This window comes from Melopsittacus undulatus, chromosome Z (genome assembly GCF_012275295.1).
Source record: "Melopsittacus undulatus isolate bMelUnd1 chromosome Z, bMelUnd1.mat.Z, whole genome shotgun sequence".
Lineage (NCBI taxonomy): Eukaryota > Metazoa > Chordata > Aves > Psittaciformes > Psittaculidae > Melopsittacus > Melopsittacus undulatus.
Window position 1 is genome coordinate 55,362,870 of NC_047557.1, and position 12,535 is coordinate 55,375,404.

The 12,535-nt window shown below is 43.0% G+C and overlaps 1 protein-coding gene across 2 annotated transcripts in view; it reads left to right on the forward strand.

Moving 5' to 3' along the window:
• The window catches only part of LOC101874952 (A-kinase anchor protein 2), a 97,933-nt gene extending 85,634 nt beyond the window's left edge, over positions 1 to 12,299 (forward strand). For both annotated transcript variants that reach the window (XM_031054211.2, XM_031054210.2), the window contains exon 4: positions 8,666 to 12,299. In XM_031054211.2, the coding sequence (XP_030910071.1) occupies positions 8,666 to 8,758 (93 nt within the window). In that variant the 3' untranslated portion in view covers positions 8,759 to 12,299. The remainder of the gene's footprint in view (positions 1 to 8,665) is intronic.
• Positions 12,300 to 12,535: the final 236 nt, after the last annotated feature.

The following is a 12,535-nucleotide window of genomic DNA, read 5'->3' on the forward strand; positions in this document are numbered from 1 at the left end:
GGTTCACAGAACCTCCAAAGTCCCATCCTAATGTCTGAGTAAGTGGGTAACTTCCCCAGAAACCATGTCTTGCAGAACAGGATTGCAAATGTCTTAGGGTCTTCATGCTGTTTCCCTCTGAGTTTGTTGTCTTTCGTACACACACAGAAGATGAACCAGAATTTCATTTTGTGAAATGGGTGCCTGAATTTCAGTCATTACTGTAGTACAGTTTACCCCAATTAAGGTGTTCTTTTTTAAAGGCACCAGTAAGAAGAGCTATGAATTCCATAGCTGGAACTATCAAAATACAGGTTTAACCATTATACAACTTGTTTCTCAACAGAGCATGAAGTGGTTTTTTATTCAGACTCATCATTACTGTGGTTAGTGAGTGCAGAAGGTAGTGAGATACAAGAGCAACATAAAACTTTTTGCTCTTTGCTGAAGCAGCCACAGTCCTTGAGCATTTCCCAGAGACATCAGAGCAATGACTCTAGTGCCAAGGAGCTCATTCTCCAGAGAAACTGCTTTCTAGTAGTGTTCATTAAAAGCAGAGCCTCATTGGGCATGTGGAAGTAAGTGAAGGTTTGTAACATAAATGATGCTCTAATCTGGCAGCTATTCTATATGAATATTAAAATCAGAAGAAACACAGTGTGAAGCAGTCCTGTTGTATTTCTGCTGGTTAATGAAAGTGTAGTAGAAGGCCTGACTCAAAATGTAAACAGATTCATTTCCACTGCACACCAGAAGCTTTCTGGTCCCTTCTCCTATTGGCAAGACTGAAAAACAAGATCTCATCGTCTATCCTGCTACCACATAGGAAGCCTTGTGCACAGAAGTGTGCCTTGTTCTGTCAGTGGCATCTTGGGGCCACATCTTGGGAAGGGGGTGGTTTCCCTGTTTTCCCCAGAGACCCTATGAAATGGGGTGGCTTCATCTGCTCTGGTGGATGCTGTTTTCTGGCATCACCCCACACAATCTCTTTCCCTGAATGTCATTCAGAGGCTTGCAGGAGACATGTCAGACTGTCACACCCTTTGTGGAAGCCAGGAGGAACTTTAAAAAGTGAGGGATGTAAAACTCCTGCCATGCAAACCAGAGCTGGTCCTCAGGAGCCCTGCAGTGAGCATCTGTTAATCTGCTGGCTTGAAAAGCAGAGAAGATGCTCTGCTAAGAGGCAGCACTCAGGTGGTACTCAACCCTGCACTTTTCTTCCACCCCCATGAAGAGCAGAAATGACTTGCCCAGCTGTGAAGCAGTGGCATGTGGCTGAAATCTTCTCTCACAGCTGTGATGTTTACATGCTCTCCGTTGTGCATGTTGTAGCACACAAAAGACATGGGAGATGTCATTAGACCTAACTCCTTCTGTTCAGTTACCTGACTGCAACTCCTCAGCTATTTGTGGAGCTGCACATGTGTCCCCTAGAAAGCAGGCCACAGTTGCATTGTCTCTTCTGCAGTTTGAACTGAGCCCTGATGTCCTGACCAGAACACTGGTCTGAGCAGCGTCGGACTGAGGAGTTATGCTCTGGGTGCCAGCTCAGCTGTCCACTGCTGCTGAAGCTGCCTAGGCACTGAAGCTGCTCAGTGCCCAAAGATGCACTTGCCAGCACACTAGTGCTGGTCAGACAACCTGCGGGATGGATCCTTTTCTAGGATAACTGTCAAAGCTGCAGTGAATTTACAGAGCCCTAGTGCACAAAGAAGTCCCGCAGTATTGTGGCTTGTTGTCGTTCTCTCCTTCTGCAAGCCCACTGCATACAGCCAAACAAGATTCGCATTCTTGCTGCTGCCTACCCAAAATCCTGTTAGAGGACAGTGTTCTGAGAGCCCAGGGAGAGCTTCCTAGGACCAGCAGGAGCATTTTCTCTTCCCTGCCTTTTTCCTCTCTCCTTTTGTAAACCATTCCTGCTATTGAGAGGGGAAAGATAATTCAAATAAGAAGTGCTGCACTTGTATCAGTGTTAGTTCGAGCTAGGATTTTACATGCCAGGCTAAGCAGTGGTTATTTATACAACAAATAGTTTTGATTTATTAGCAGAGGACGTTTAACCATGTGCTCAGGAAAAAGATTTCTGTAATTAATGAAGCAAAAGAGCTCATCACTGGCCTGCTTTTAAAAGCATACAAAATATAGAAGAAGCCTAACTGACAACCAGACAGGAAGCTGCCACTTGGAGCATTAGGTCCTGTTAGCTAAATGTGGCTCAGCATAGCTCTTTGTGAGTAAGGGAAACCAGAGACTTCCTTGAGTATGGGGAGCAGTCAGGGTGCTGTGGCAGAAGGGGCAGAAGGCCACAGTCTCCTAAATGGGATTGTGAAGAGGTTTGATGGCCATGGAAACACCCCCTCATTTGCTGCGTACACCAGCAGTTCTGACGTATAGAGCTTCATTTTCTTTCTGTGTAAGACACACCAGAAGCCTAGACAGTGGTTTCTGTAGGGCATCTACCCTCTCTCTCCTTTAAACATCACCACCTTGTTTTATGTCTGGCTTCAGTGGCTTAAAACACAGCCGCTCTGGCTGGGGCTTGCAGGTTTTGCCTTTCAGAAACAGAGGGCAAGTCAAGTGCATCTTCTCTTGGAAGAACTTCAGGCAAAGCAGGCAGTTTCTTCCAAAGAGGATGTGTTACAGTAGAGGTTTCAACAGGTGAGAAAAAGAGAAAAAACAGCAGCAAGATAGCAGGTCAAGCACTGATGGTAAACAAGACCAAGACTGGCCAAGCAACGTCATTAAAAAAACTCCAAACTGACCAATACTTATTTTTTTATGACACCAAGTTGCTTGAAATCTTACACTCTGGGATGTGCCAGTTCCTGCAATTTCTTTGTTTTGTTCTTGTTTCCTAGTTATAATACGCTTGTTCGATGTACTAATGCTGGTCTTTTCCCTTTCCACCAGTACGCCTGTAAATTACTGTCTAGCAAGGTTACTTCTGAGGTACTTTTCAATTGCGTATTTTTTTTTGCTTTCTCTTGCATGGTGATTCCAAGTGCATGTCACTGCAGCTTGCATTTTCATACTGTGTGCCAGTGCTGTTTTATACCAAAATCAGGATGCAAATAGGGGGGAGGGATATTCCCCCATGTCTCTCTCAACAAGTATTTCTGTGGCTGGTTTTCTAACCCTTAGATTCTAGTTGCAATTTCTGGCATGGGAAGAGTTGTCATTAAAGGGATGGAAGCTGTGCCCAGGACTGGAGCATTCCTGAGGCATGAAATGAGAACTTCTCCTTAATCCCTCTTACTGTTTTGCTGGCAAAGCTAAACTGGGGTCCAAGCATCCTCAGATATACTGAGTGCTGTGGCTTTCCTTTGCTCTGATTACAATGTATTTAGCACTACCAAAATCTTTACTATTTTGTAGAGAGTCTGCACACCAGCCTTTCATCTGTGGAAGAAGAGAGTCAGATGAAATCACACAGCCTGTCTGGTGAATTTTGTGAACCTGTCCATATCCCTGTCTGTTATAATGTGATGACTGATCACAGTCCCACAACTTAACATCAGAATTGGTCTCAGAGTAGAAGAAACTCAAACTTCCTAAATAAAGGGTATTGCAGTGACATTTGATATTTTGGTAAGGCAATAACTTGCACAGTCTGTCCGTATCCCTACAAAGTGGTACTCTGCCAGACACAACAATCGTGTGTAGATATATGTGCAAATCTGGACTTCTGTAAGAGACACAAGCAGATTGTGGTAGTGATTGACATGTATTTGTCCAGTATCAACCCTTCCACTACTACCCTATTCCATAATATATTTGACAACATAGCTACCTCAAGACAAGTATATGAACATTTTCTATCCTGGGGAGTAAAGCAAAGACACTATGCCATTTCCTGTTTATTAAATAATTATTTTTTATTTTTAATTAAATAATTCAGTATGGATTATTTTATTAAATATTAAATAATTCAATAAATTATTAAATATTTTTATTTATTAAATTTATTTTATTTTTTATATTAAATTGTTTATTAAATAATTCAGTATGGATTTTATCTCGATGATACCAGCGAGTGACTGATCTTTATGTAGAATATTTATAGAGAAATAATTAGTATAATGAGTATAATAATCAGTGCTTTCAGAGACCTGGTTTTAAGCAGAGGTTTGGCCTCTTCTCCCCCATAATATCTGCACAATATTCTGAGTTACAATTATGAATGGTAAGTAGTGATCAGAGCATTTGGTACTGTGTGAGAGACAGAAGCTCAGGTGTAGATTTTACATGCCCAGCCTTTGGCCTTCTGTTGGGAACAGTTGCGTGTCTACTTTGTAAAATGATAATGACACCACAAGTAATGAGCTGGAAATGAATGTGTATGGATGGGAAAGGGCATAGAGATGAAAAAGACTGTAGGACACAGAAGTTCTGTATGCAGGTGGAAATATGCCATCTAGCTAATCCCAAGTGTTAAGGCTCAGGCTGAAGAAACCACTTGATTTTCACCAGAAATTTTAGCTGAAGCTGGGCAGTTGTTTCCGAGGAACAGCAAGTCTCAAGGCATGATACCCCTCTGCTCTCTACTGACCCGACAGCTAATTTGTGTCTTTTATTGACCAAAGCCCTCCTTAACCTTCTCTGGTGCAGACAGGTGGCTTAATTTTAATGGCTGTTGGCAAGACTGGATCTGACCCAGCTGTGCTTGTGTCATCTGGGAGCAGGGGCTTCCATACAATCATCCTGGCAGCTCCACTACAGTAAGCAACAAACCCCCAGCAAGTTATAGTAACTGCTGAAGTTAACCTACATGCAACAGACCACATCCTGCTCCATTAGGTTGATGTGGTTTTATCAGCTCCAAATTGTTGCAGCCTGTGTTACAAGGATATCCTTTTAAAGAGACCACAGATACCAAGTATGTGAGTGCCTGCACTTACATACTTTGGTTTTATCCTTGAAATCTGCTTTTGGCCTTATGACTATCTATATCTTTGAAATTAGGGCAGATTATCCTGAGTTTGCTAAATATCAGTCATGCTGTATGAGCTTCATGCCTGGAGTACTGTGTCCAGCTATAGGTCCCCCAACATAAGAAAGGCATAGACCTGATGGAGTGAGTCCAGAGAGGACCATGAAGATGATCAGAATGCCAAAGCACCTCTCCTAGGAAGACAGGGTGAGATAGTTGGGCTTATTCAGCCTGGAGGAGAGAAAGCTCAAGGGAGACCTTACAGCAGCCTCCCAGTACCTAAAGGGGGCCTGTAAGAAATCTGGAGCAGGACTACCTACAAGGGGTTGTAGTGACAGGACAAGGGGGAATGGCTTTAAGCTGACAGAGGAGAGATTTAGAATTAGATATTAGGAAGAAATTCTTCACTATGGGAGTGGTGAGGAATTGGCAGAGGTTGCTCAGAGAAGCTGTGGCTCCGCCATCCCTGGCAGTCTTCAAGGCCAGGTTGGACAGGGCTTTGAACAACCTGGTCTAGTGGGAGGTGTCCCTGACCATGGCAAGGGGAATTGGAACTAAAGGATCTTAATGTCCCTTCCAACCCACACCACTCTGTGAGATACTACTGAGGTAGCATTTTGAAACATGGCCAAAATGCGGTAAGCTGCAGATCCCCAAAACCAGACAACTAAAGCAAAAGACTTTCTATGACCTGCTGTGGAGGGCTTCTTGGTGCTGGAGTCATAATGGGTCTATGGACAGCCCTGATATTTGCCAAAAATATTCTAAAAATGGAGATCATTTGCTATTTTAGGCAAGCAGCTTCCTGGGTTGCGAATTCAATGTTCCATTGAGAAGTCCCAGTTCTTCACGCAGTCATTTCAGTTCCATAGTATAATTACCCCATTGTTTCTTCTAGTGGATGTTAAACTGACAGAGCCTAGTAAAAATCAGGATTATTTTAGGTTAAACACTCTTTTCAGTCAATTAGAAAAATAGTTCTGGAGTAGCTATTCAAATGGAACTTTAGTTTATTAGTATCTGTTCTCTTATTTAAGGGGCTTGTTTACCAATACTAAGCCAGACATCAGTATTTGTTTTTGTTCAAAGGCTAAGTCCACATTCAATGCCCTCATAGTATCTCTGCTGTAATTCTGGAAACAGTCTTCCTTGGAGCGACCAGCTATATTTGCAGAAGCTTCTGGGCATGTTTGCAGACAAGGGATAAATGAAATAAACTGTTGCCATCTTGTAAAGCAAAGAGACAATGATTGATCCAAAGCAGAGATCTTCAGTATTTATGGATCCTGACTGTTGCGAGCCATCACCAGAGACCATCACAACATTGTGATTTTCAGCAAGGAAGACACTGACTGGAAACTGTTGTAAATTATGTAAAATCCATTTTATTTTCAGCTGGCATAAATCTGCAGGCCAAATTCAGCAGATCTCATTTAAATATACCACCACTCTGACAGTGGCAGTTTTGGTTTGAAATTTATGCTGAATTTGCTGGTTTTTTCATGTGGAGTTCAATCTAGTGGAGAGAACAGTAATTTTCTGTGGTTTATTTAATCATTATCCCATACTGGTCTTGATAGTCTCCTGACTGCTAGATGCTGTATCAGTATTTGTCTGTTGCCATCCAAAAAAAGAAGTTACTGGTTTACCCCACCTCCACTTTCATTTCTAACCCTGGAGTAGAACTTTTCTTATTCTGAGAAGATACGATGATGTGCTGACAGCTGGTTCTGGTTTTGGTTCCTCAGTGTTCAGTTTGGGTTGTCTTTCCCTGGTTCAGACACTCAGAATGCCAATAGTTTCAACCACTGGTCCACAACCCTGCAGCGGAGGCAGCTCCAATACACTGCTTATAGGGTGGTGTCTCAGAAGGAGCTGTTTTACTGATTCTAGTACTTAGTTTAATGTATTATTACGTTTGTGAGCAGATCTGCCCTCTACTGGGTAAATTAGAAACTGCTCAGCCATGCCCCCCTTTCCCAGAGATTGCTCTGCAAAAACAGGAGGCATGATTTGGGGAAAAATTTCAGGAAAAAAAAAAAAATCCCTCTAGTGGACCTGGACCAGCTTTTGTAGCCCTGGTCAGTGCCAGGAGGCAGGCGCAGCTTCAGCTCAACATTGTCTCTCTTGGCTGGATTTTGCCTTCAGTTGTTTGGCTTGTTCATAGTCACAGTCAAAACAAACTAGCAGGCAAGGAAATAATAAGGCTTGCAAAACTCCACCCTACCTGCAGCTCCTGAATGGAGGTCTGGATGCAGAAGTGTGTTCTCATTCCCGTAAGCAAAGTTATAGCCTGTCATTTCAGCTGACAGTCCAGAGCTGATTCCCCAGTATTGCCTGTACAGGAGCCTATACTACCTTTATGCTTTTTGAACCACAGCTTGTCCCAGGGTGAAATCAGAGTTTCTTTAGTCTTAAATTATTTATTTTTATTCCAGACAAGACTTAAGTCCTCACTGCCTCTGACTTTCTACACAGAAGAATAAAATAACATCATCCCTTCAGATGGCCAGCTACTCTTCTGCAGTCAAGGAGCATGTGGAGCAGCTTGCAGGAAGCGTTAGGGACTGGGGATGGCACACATAGTTTCAGTGAACATTCACATATTTGTTGGGTTGGGTTTTTTTACAATTACTTTTTTAACTGACTGTTTAAACATTTCAAAATCTAACTTCTGTGGTTTAGAACACACTGAAGGCATTGATGTTGACAGCTTTGTAGTTTGATCATGGAGCTGTTACTTGGTCATAAACTATCATTGTCGCATGCTTCTGTAAGGAGGTTTCAAACCTATTTATGTCTCACTCTGATGGGAGAAGAACACCCATTGCCATGCTTTATTTGCCAAGGAGTACATGAGATGCATGTCACAATTAACACTGTTTGGTTTCATCTGATTATTTTTAACCTTGTTAAAATACATATGAAAGCTGTTTCTTGCTTTTTTAGTTAATTGCTTCTGTGTGTGCATGTGTATGCATATGTATAATACATACACAATGTGTATGTTTTTACATGTTTGCACATATGTGTGTGTCTGTATGGCTCTGTATGTGTGTATGAAAAATACATGAATGCATCAGGGCCCATCTTATTCCACACTCTGCAGGCCATGGGAGTCCTCCTTGTGTAAATCTCCATTCCCATATGCATAGACTGATTTTTCATTCCAAGACTACTTGATCACAGTGCATAGACTTCGCTCTTGATGTAGCTGCAAGCCAAAGACCACAAGAAGATGGCAGGAGGCTGCCTAGTTGTGCCTGCAGGGGTAACATGCTCAAATAAGCAGCAAGATTGCTTTCCAGGCTGTATATGCAGCTCCAAAGCAGCCTCTGGGCAAAGCTGCTGGGTGCTACCTAGCTGCTGGTACCAAAGGTGTACAGCTGCTTCTGTAGAGAGGACCAAGACCCCATCCTCTGCCTTCCCCAGGCAGGGCTGGGGCGATGCATATCTGGACTGGAAAGGGGCAGCTGGGGCTCACCTGAAGTGAGCTTGATGCTGCCAGACAACTTCTACCACTTTTGTCCTCTCATGGTGTGGCTTTGCTCTTGTGTGCCATCCCCACCTTCACAACAGCAAGTGCTTCATCGCATGAGCCCTCCCAGTTTACACAAGGTGTGGCACTGGGAGCCCTGCAGGAAGGGCTGGCCCAGCTGGCCCCTCTCTCCCTGGGTGCAGAGTGCAGGGCACCCTGGCACAGGGGCCATAGGCAGCTGAGTGATGTGCTGTGTTTTCCCTTTATCTCCTGACCAGGTCCTTGAAGCAACCAGGGTGAACCGCAGAAAGAGCGCTCTGGCACTGCGTTGGGAAGCTGGCATTTATGCCAACCGGGAGGAAGATGAATGACCACACTGCAGTGTGAAGACAGTGACCAGGCACACCAAAACCAAAAAAAAAAAAAAGAAAAAATGAGAAAGGAAGAAAAAAAAAACCCAACAAAACCCAAACACAAAAAAGCACCATGAAAGCAGCATCATTTTAGTCCAATATTTATTAATTAAATACACAACAAACTTGATGCACATAGACACAGAAATGATCAAACTCCTGGCAATCGTTTAATAACAGGAAAACACCCACCTAGAAAATATGCCCTCTTCCTTCCCTCCATCCCCCCTCTGAAATAATTCAGTGGGGAGGGTGCACGGGATGGGAATGTATGGCTGGAGGTCGGTGTGGAGGAGCCTGCGGCCAGGGTTCATGCCCTTCTTCCCGCTGGCTCAGTTGACAGCCCTGCCTTGCCCCTGGGATCACCACCCCCAGAGCAGCTCGTCAGACACTTCTGCAGTTCCTTCGCCATCCACAGCGCGGCACCCAGACTGTCGGCGTTACTTCGGCGTACTCTTATCCAGCCACAAAACGTAACAATGTTGCCCTGTGTTGCTATTCCTTTGAGGAGACAGAAGGATTGGTTTTGGGATTAGGGTGGTTTTGGAGGTGGGTGGGTTCTGCTCCCCCTTCTAGTAATTAATCTGTTTGAAAGGAAAAAACAAACCAACAGGGAGGTAGTTATTGCAAATGTACAATCCAGTAGACACAGTAAAACAGTCCTTGTGTTGCAAACACAAGCCATCATAATTCAGGAGTGGAATAGATGGGGATGAGAGCTAAGCCAAATGGATTACCTTAACTTTAGGATCCTATATGCTTGCAATATCACCTGAGCTACAGGTTCTCAGAGCATATTTACGCAACAAAGTTTCTAAATAGAAAATCTGTATTTATCGGATAACAACTATTTTTTGATGGTGGGGAGGGAAAAGTGGCATATGTGTAAAATCTATGAAGATGGGTAATTTGAATTCGAAAGGTAGTGGGAAAGGGATACTGATAAAGGACATTTAATTTTTAAATGAGGCAATAACCGAAGTAAGCCAGTCTCTGGCCTAGAAAGAGGTATGAAATAAAGAAGAAAGATAGTTAGATCTTCAACTATATTTATACAACATAAGAAGCCTTTGAAGTACAATGCTTTGTGGAAATCTTCACGTTTCCAGGCAACAAAAAAAAAAAAAGCTAAAGGGCATAATGGGTTGGAAGGAGTGTGCAAGGAAGAGCAGGCATGGGAAGAAAACATTAGTTTTGCCGTTCAGCCAGTGTTTTCAGTGCTACAAACCATAGAGCCTTTAGTTACTGCTTAGACTTGGGATCATCAGTGAAGGATTAGTGTGGATCTGTGTGTGTGCGTGCAGGTGTGTGTGTGTGTGTGTGTGTGTGTGTGTGTGTGTGCAGGTGCGTGCATGAGGTTGGCATACTGGGACCCATATGGTAGTGCGTGTAGTCATTATTTTCTCCAAGGCTGTTTACCAGCTGTAGGCGTGAGTGCTAATTTCTTTCTTCTTCTTTTTTTTTTTTTTCCTGAACGGGGATATAAAAACAAGGCACTGAGTTAATGCAGTATTTGTGATATTAAAATTTGACCCAACATCATATTTGCATGAGTCACGATTGCAAAGTATTGACCAGTTTTGTAAGCTGACAATTAGGAAAAGAAATGTGGTATTTATTCTTGTGCTTTGTATTTGTATGTAGTGTAGAGGCTGCGGGTTTACTTTTTCTTTTCACCAATTAATATTATAGGCATATTTTACAACTGGGAACCATAATTTCTGGACTAGAAACCAACAAGTTTTGGGCGTGACAGAAAAAAGACACTGAGTGTTTTTTCTATATAAAATATTCAGTCTTTTTTATAAACAAGTATTATTTTGACATGTTTTTAAGAAACCATTAGCCAGATCCTCCCTTAAGCCTTTCCTTGTTTTCATGACCTGCTGTGCTGTTTTATCCTGAAACACTGAGCTCATTTAAAATAAGTACTGATACTGTGAACATATTTCTGGTGCTTTTCTTAAACAAACACAGAGCTTGCAACCAAATTATTCCCCACACCACCACCTCCCCACTTCAATTCCTCCAGCATGTGATTTCTGTCCATGGACACTTAACATTTTGAGGCTCATTTTCAGGGAATTGTAGCAAGTACAATTACATATACCTGTTAACTCAGTTCTGTCAGTTGTCTCCCTAAGTGCTATTGAATACAATACAGAAGAGTGTTCACTGTGATAAGGGCAGCAAGCTTATCTCAAGGATGCTCTCTAAACCCAGGTGCATGGCAAAGCACCCTATGAAGGAATTATATTCCTAATGAAGTGGACCCTTTGTTCAGACATGGTAACCGACAGATGTGATTCATGCCTGACTATACGAAAAGCACCACCACCAGTGCAGCACTGTAGTGAGACTGTACGTCGTGGAGCCTTCATGAGCTCTGTGCATCTGTACCAAGATTACCAAGAGGAGTCCTGGCTCCCTCCACCCTTGGAGAGAGTTTAAGTGAGACTGGGAAAAAGGGTGTTTCCTGAGTAGAAGAGGTGACCCCTGCACTTGCAGTGAGGTGGTCTTGCACCAAACAATGGTGTTCAGAGTTCCCCCAGTATTGCCTTGAAACCAGGGCAGCCCTGCGCTGCCTTCCCTAGAACCTGCATCTTTATTTTGTTTAACCTGGAGGCCTGTTTCCCCTCCTGCTCTCTCACTGGAAGCCAGTGGCATTGATCACCCATCACAAGACATCCCTTCAAACTTTGCCACATCCTCCCCTCCCACCACAATCAGCCGTGAGTCTTTGAAGTGAAAATTAAATGGTTCCCCTAGAAAGGGGATGTGGTGATGGGGAGAGACCAGGCAGGAGTCCTCTGCACCAGAAACATCTACTTTTGGCCCCTGTGACAAAAGTATTTGCATATATCGGTCCAGGAAGGCCAAACTTTCACCCAGCAGAGTTTTGTTCTCTTCCAGAAATTATGGACATGCATAGTCAGCAGCACACATTCAGCGCTGTGGTAACACGAGTGCGATGCAGTTTACTTGCCTCTGTTATTTCATTTGCATGCTACCAAGCTTAGGTGTTTATAAGTATACGGCAGTAATGCATATCTATATAACTATCAAATGCAACAAGAGCACTATTACAGAGTTTACTTTGTCTCCACAAAAGCGGCCAGATCCTTTCCCGTGGCAAAGACTGGTTTTAATTAAACTGTGTATTGAGAAATAGTTAAGCATTAGCATTTGTGATTATAATCAGTTTGGAGTTACAGTACAGGTTTTCTGAACAATTTTTTTTAAAAGCTGCCAGTTTGAGCTTCATCTTGCTCTGTACTGACATTATCTGAAGGAAAATACAGTAGCATTGATATGTTTGGCAACCAAAAGGCAGCTTCCTTTTCATGACTTATCAACCAGTTTCAACAGTACCTGGCTTTCTGTATGTTAACCACTTAAATGTTATCCTGCTTCTGTTTTATAGTGACTGTGAGGCATACAATGCAAGTATATAATTATTTTCTCATTAAAACAGAAACCTGTGTTGTGTTTCTATAAAGGTGCCTGTTTATTCACGTGTACTCCCACAAGCAGCACACGGGCTGGAAGAGTGGCTCATGTCCCACTTCCCAAGGCAGTCCTTGGTCTCTCACCCAGTTCTTGACTCTTCTTTCTTTTTGCCTAGAGGCAGGAGAGATCTCTTTTATTTCACTCAGTTAGTATCAGCTGCAGATAAAAGAGCATCCCTGAGTATTTCCTTCCCATTGACATGCTTACGGAGGGCTGCAGAAGGTA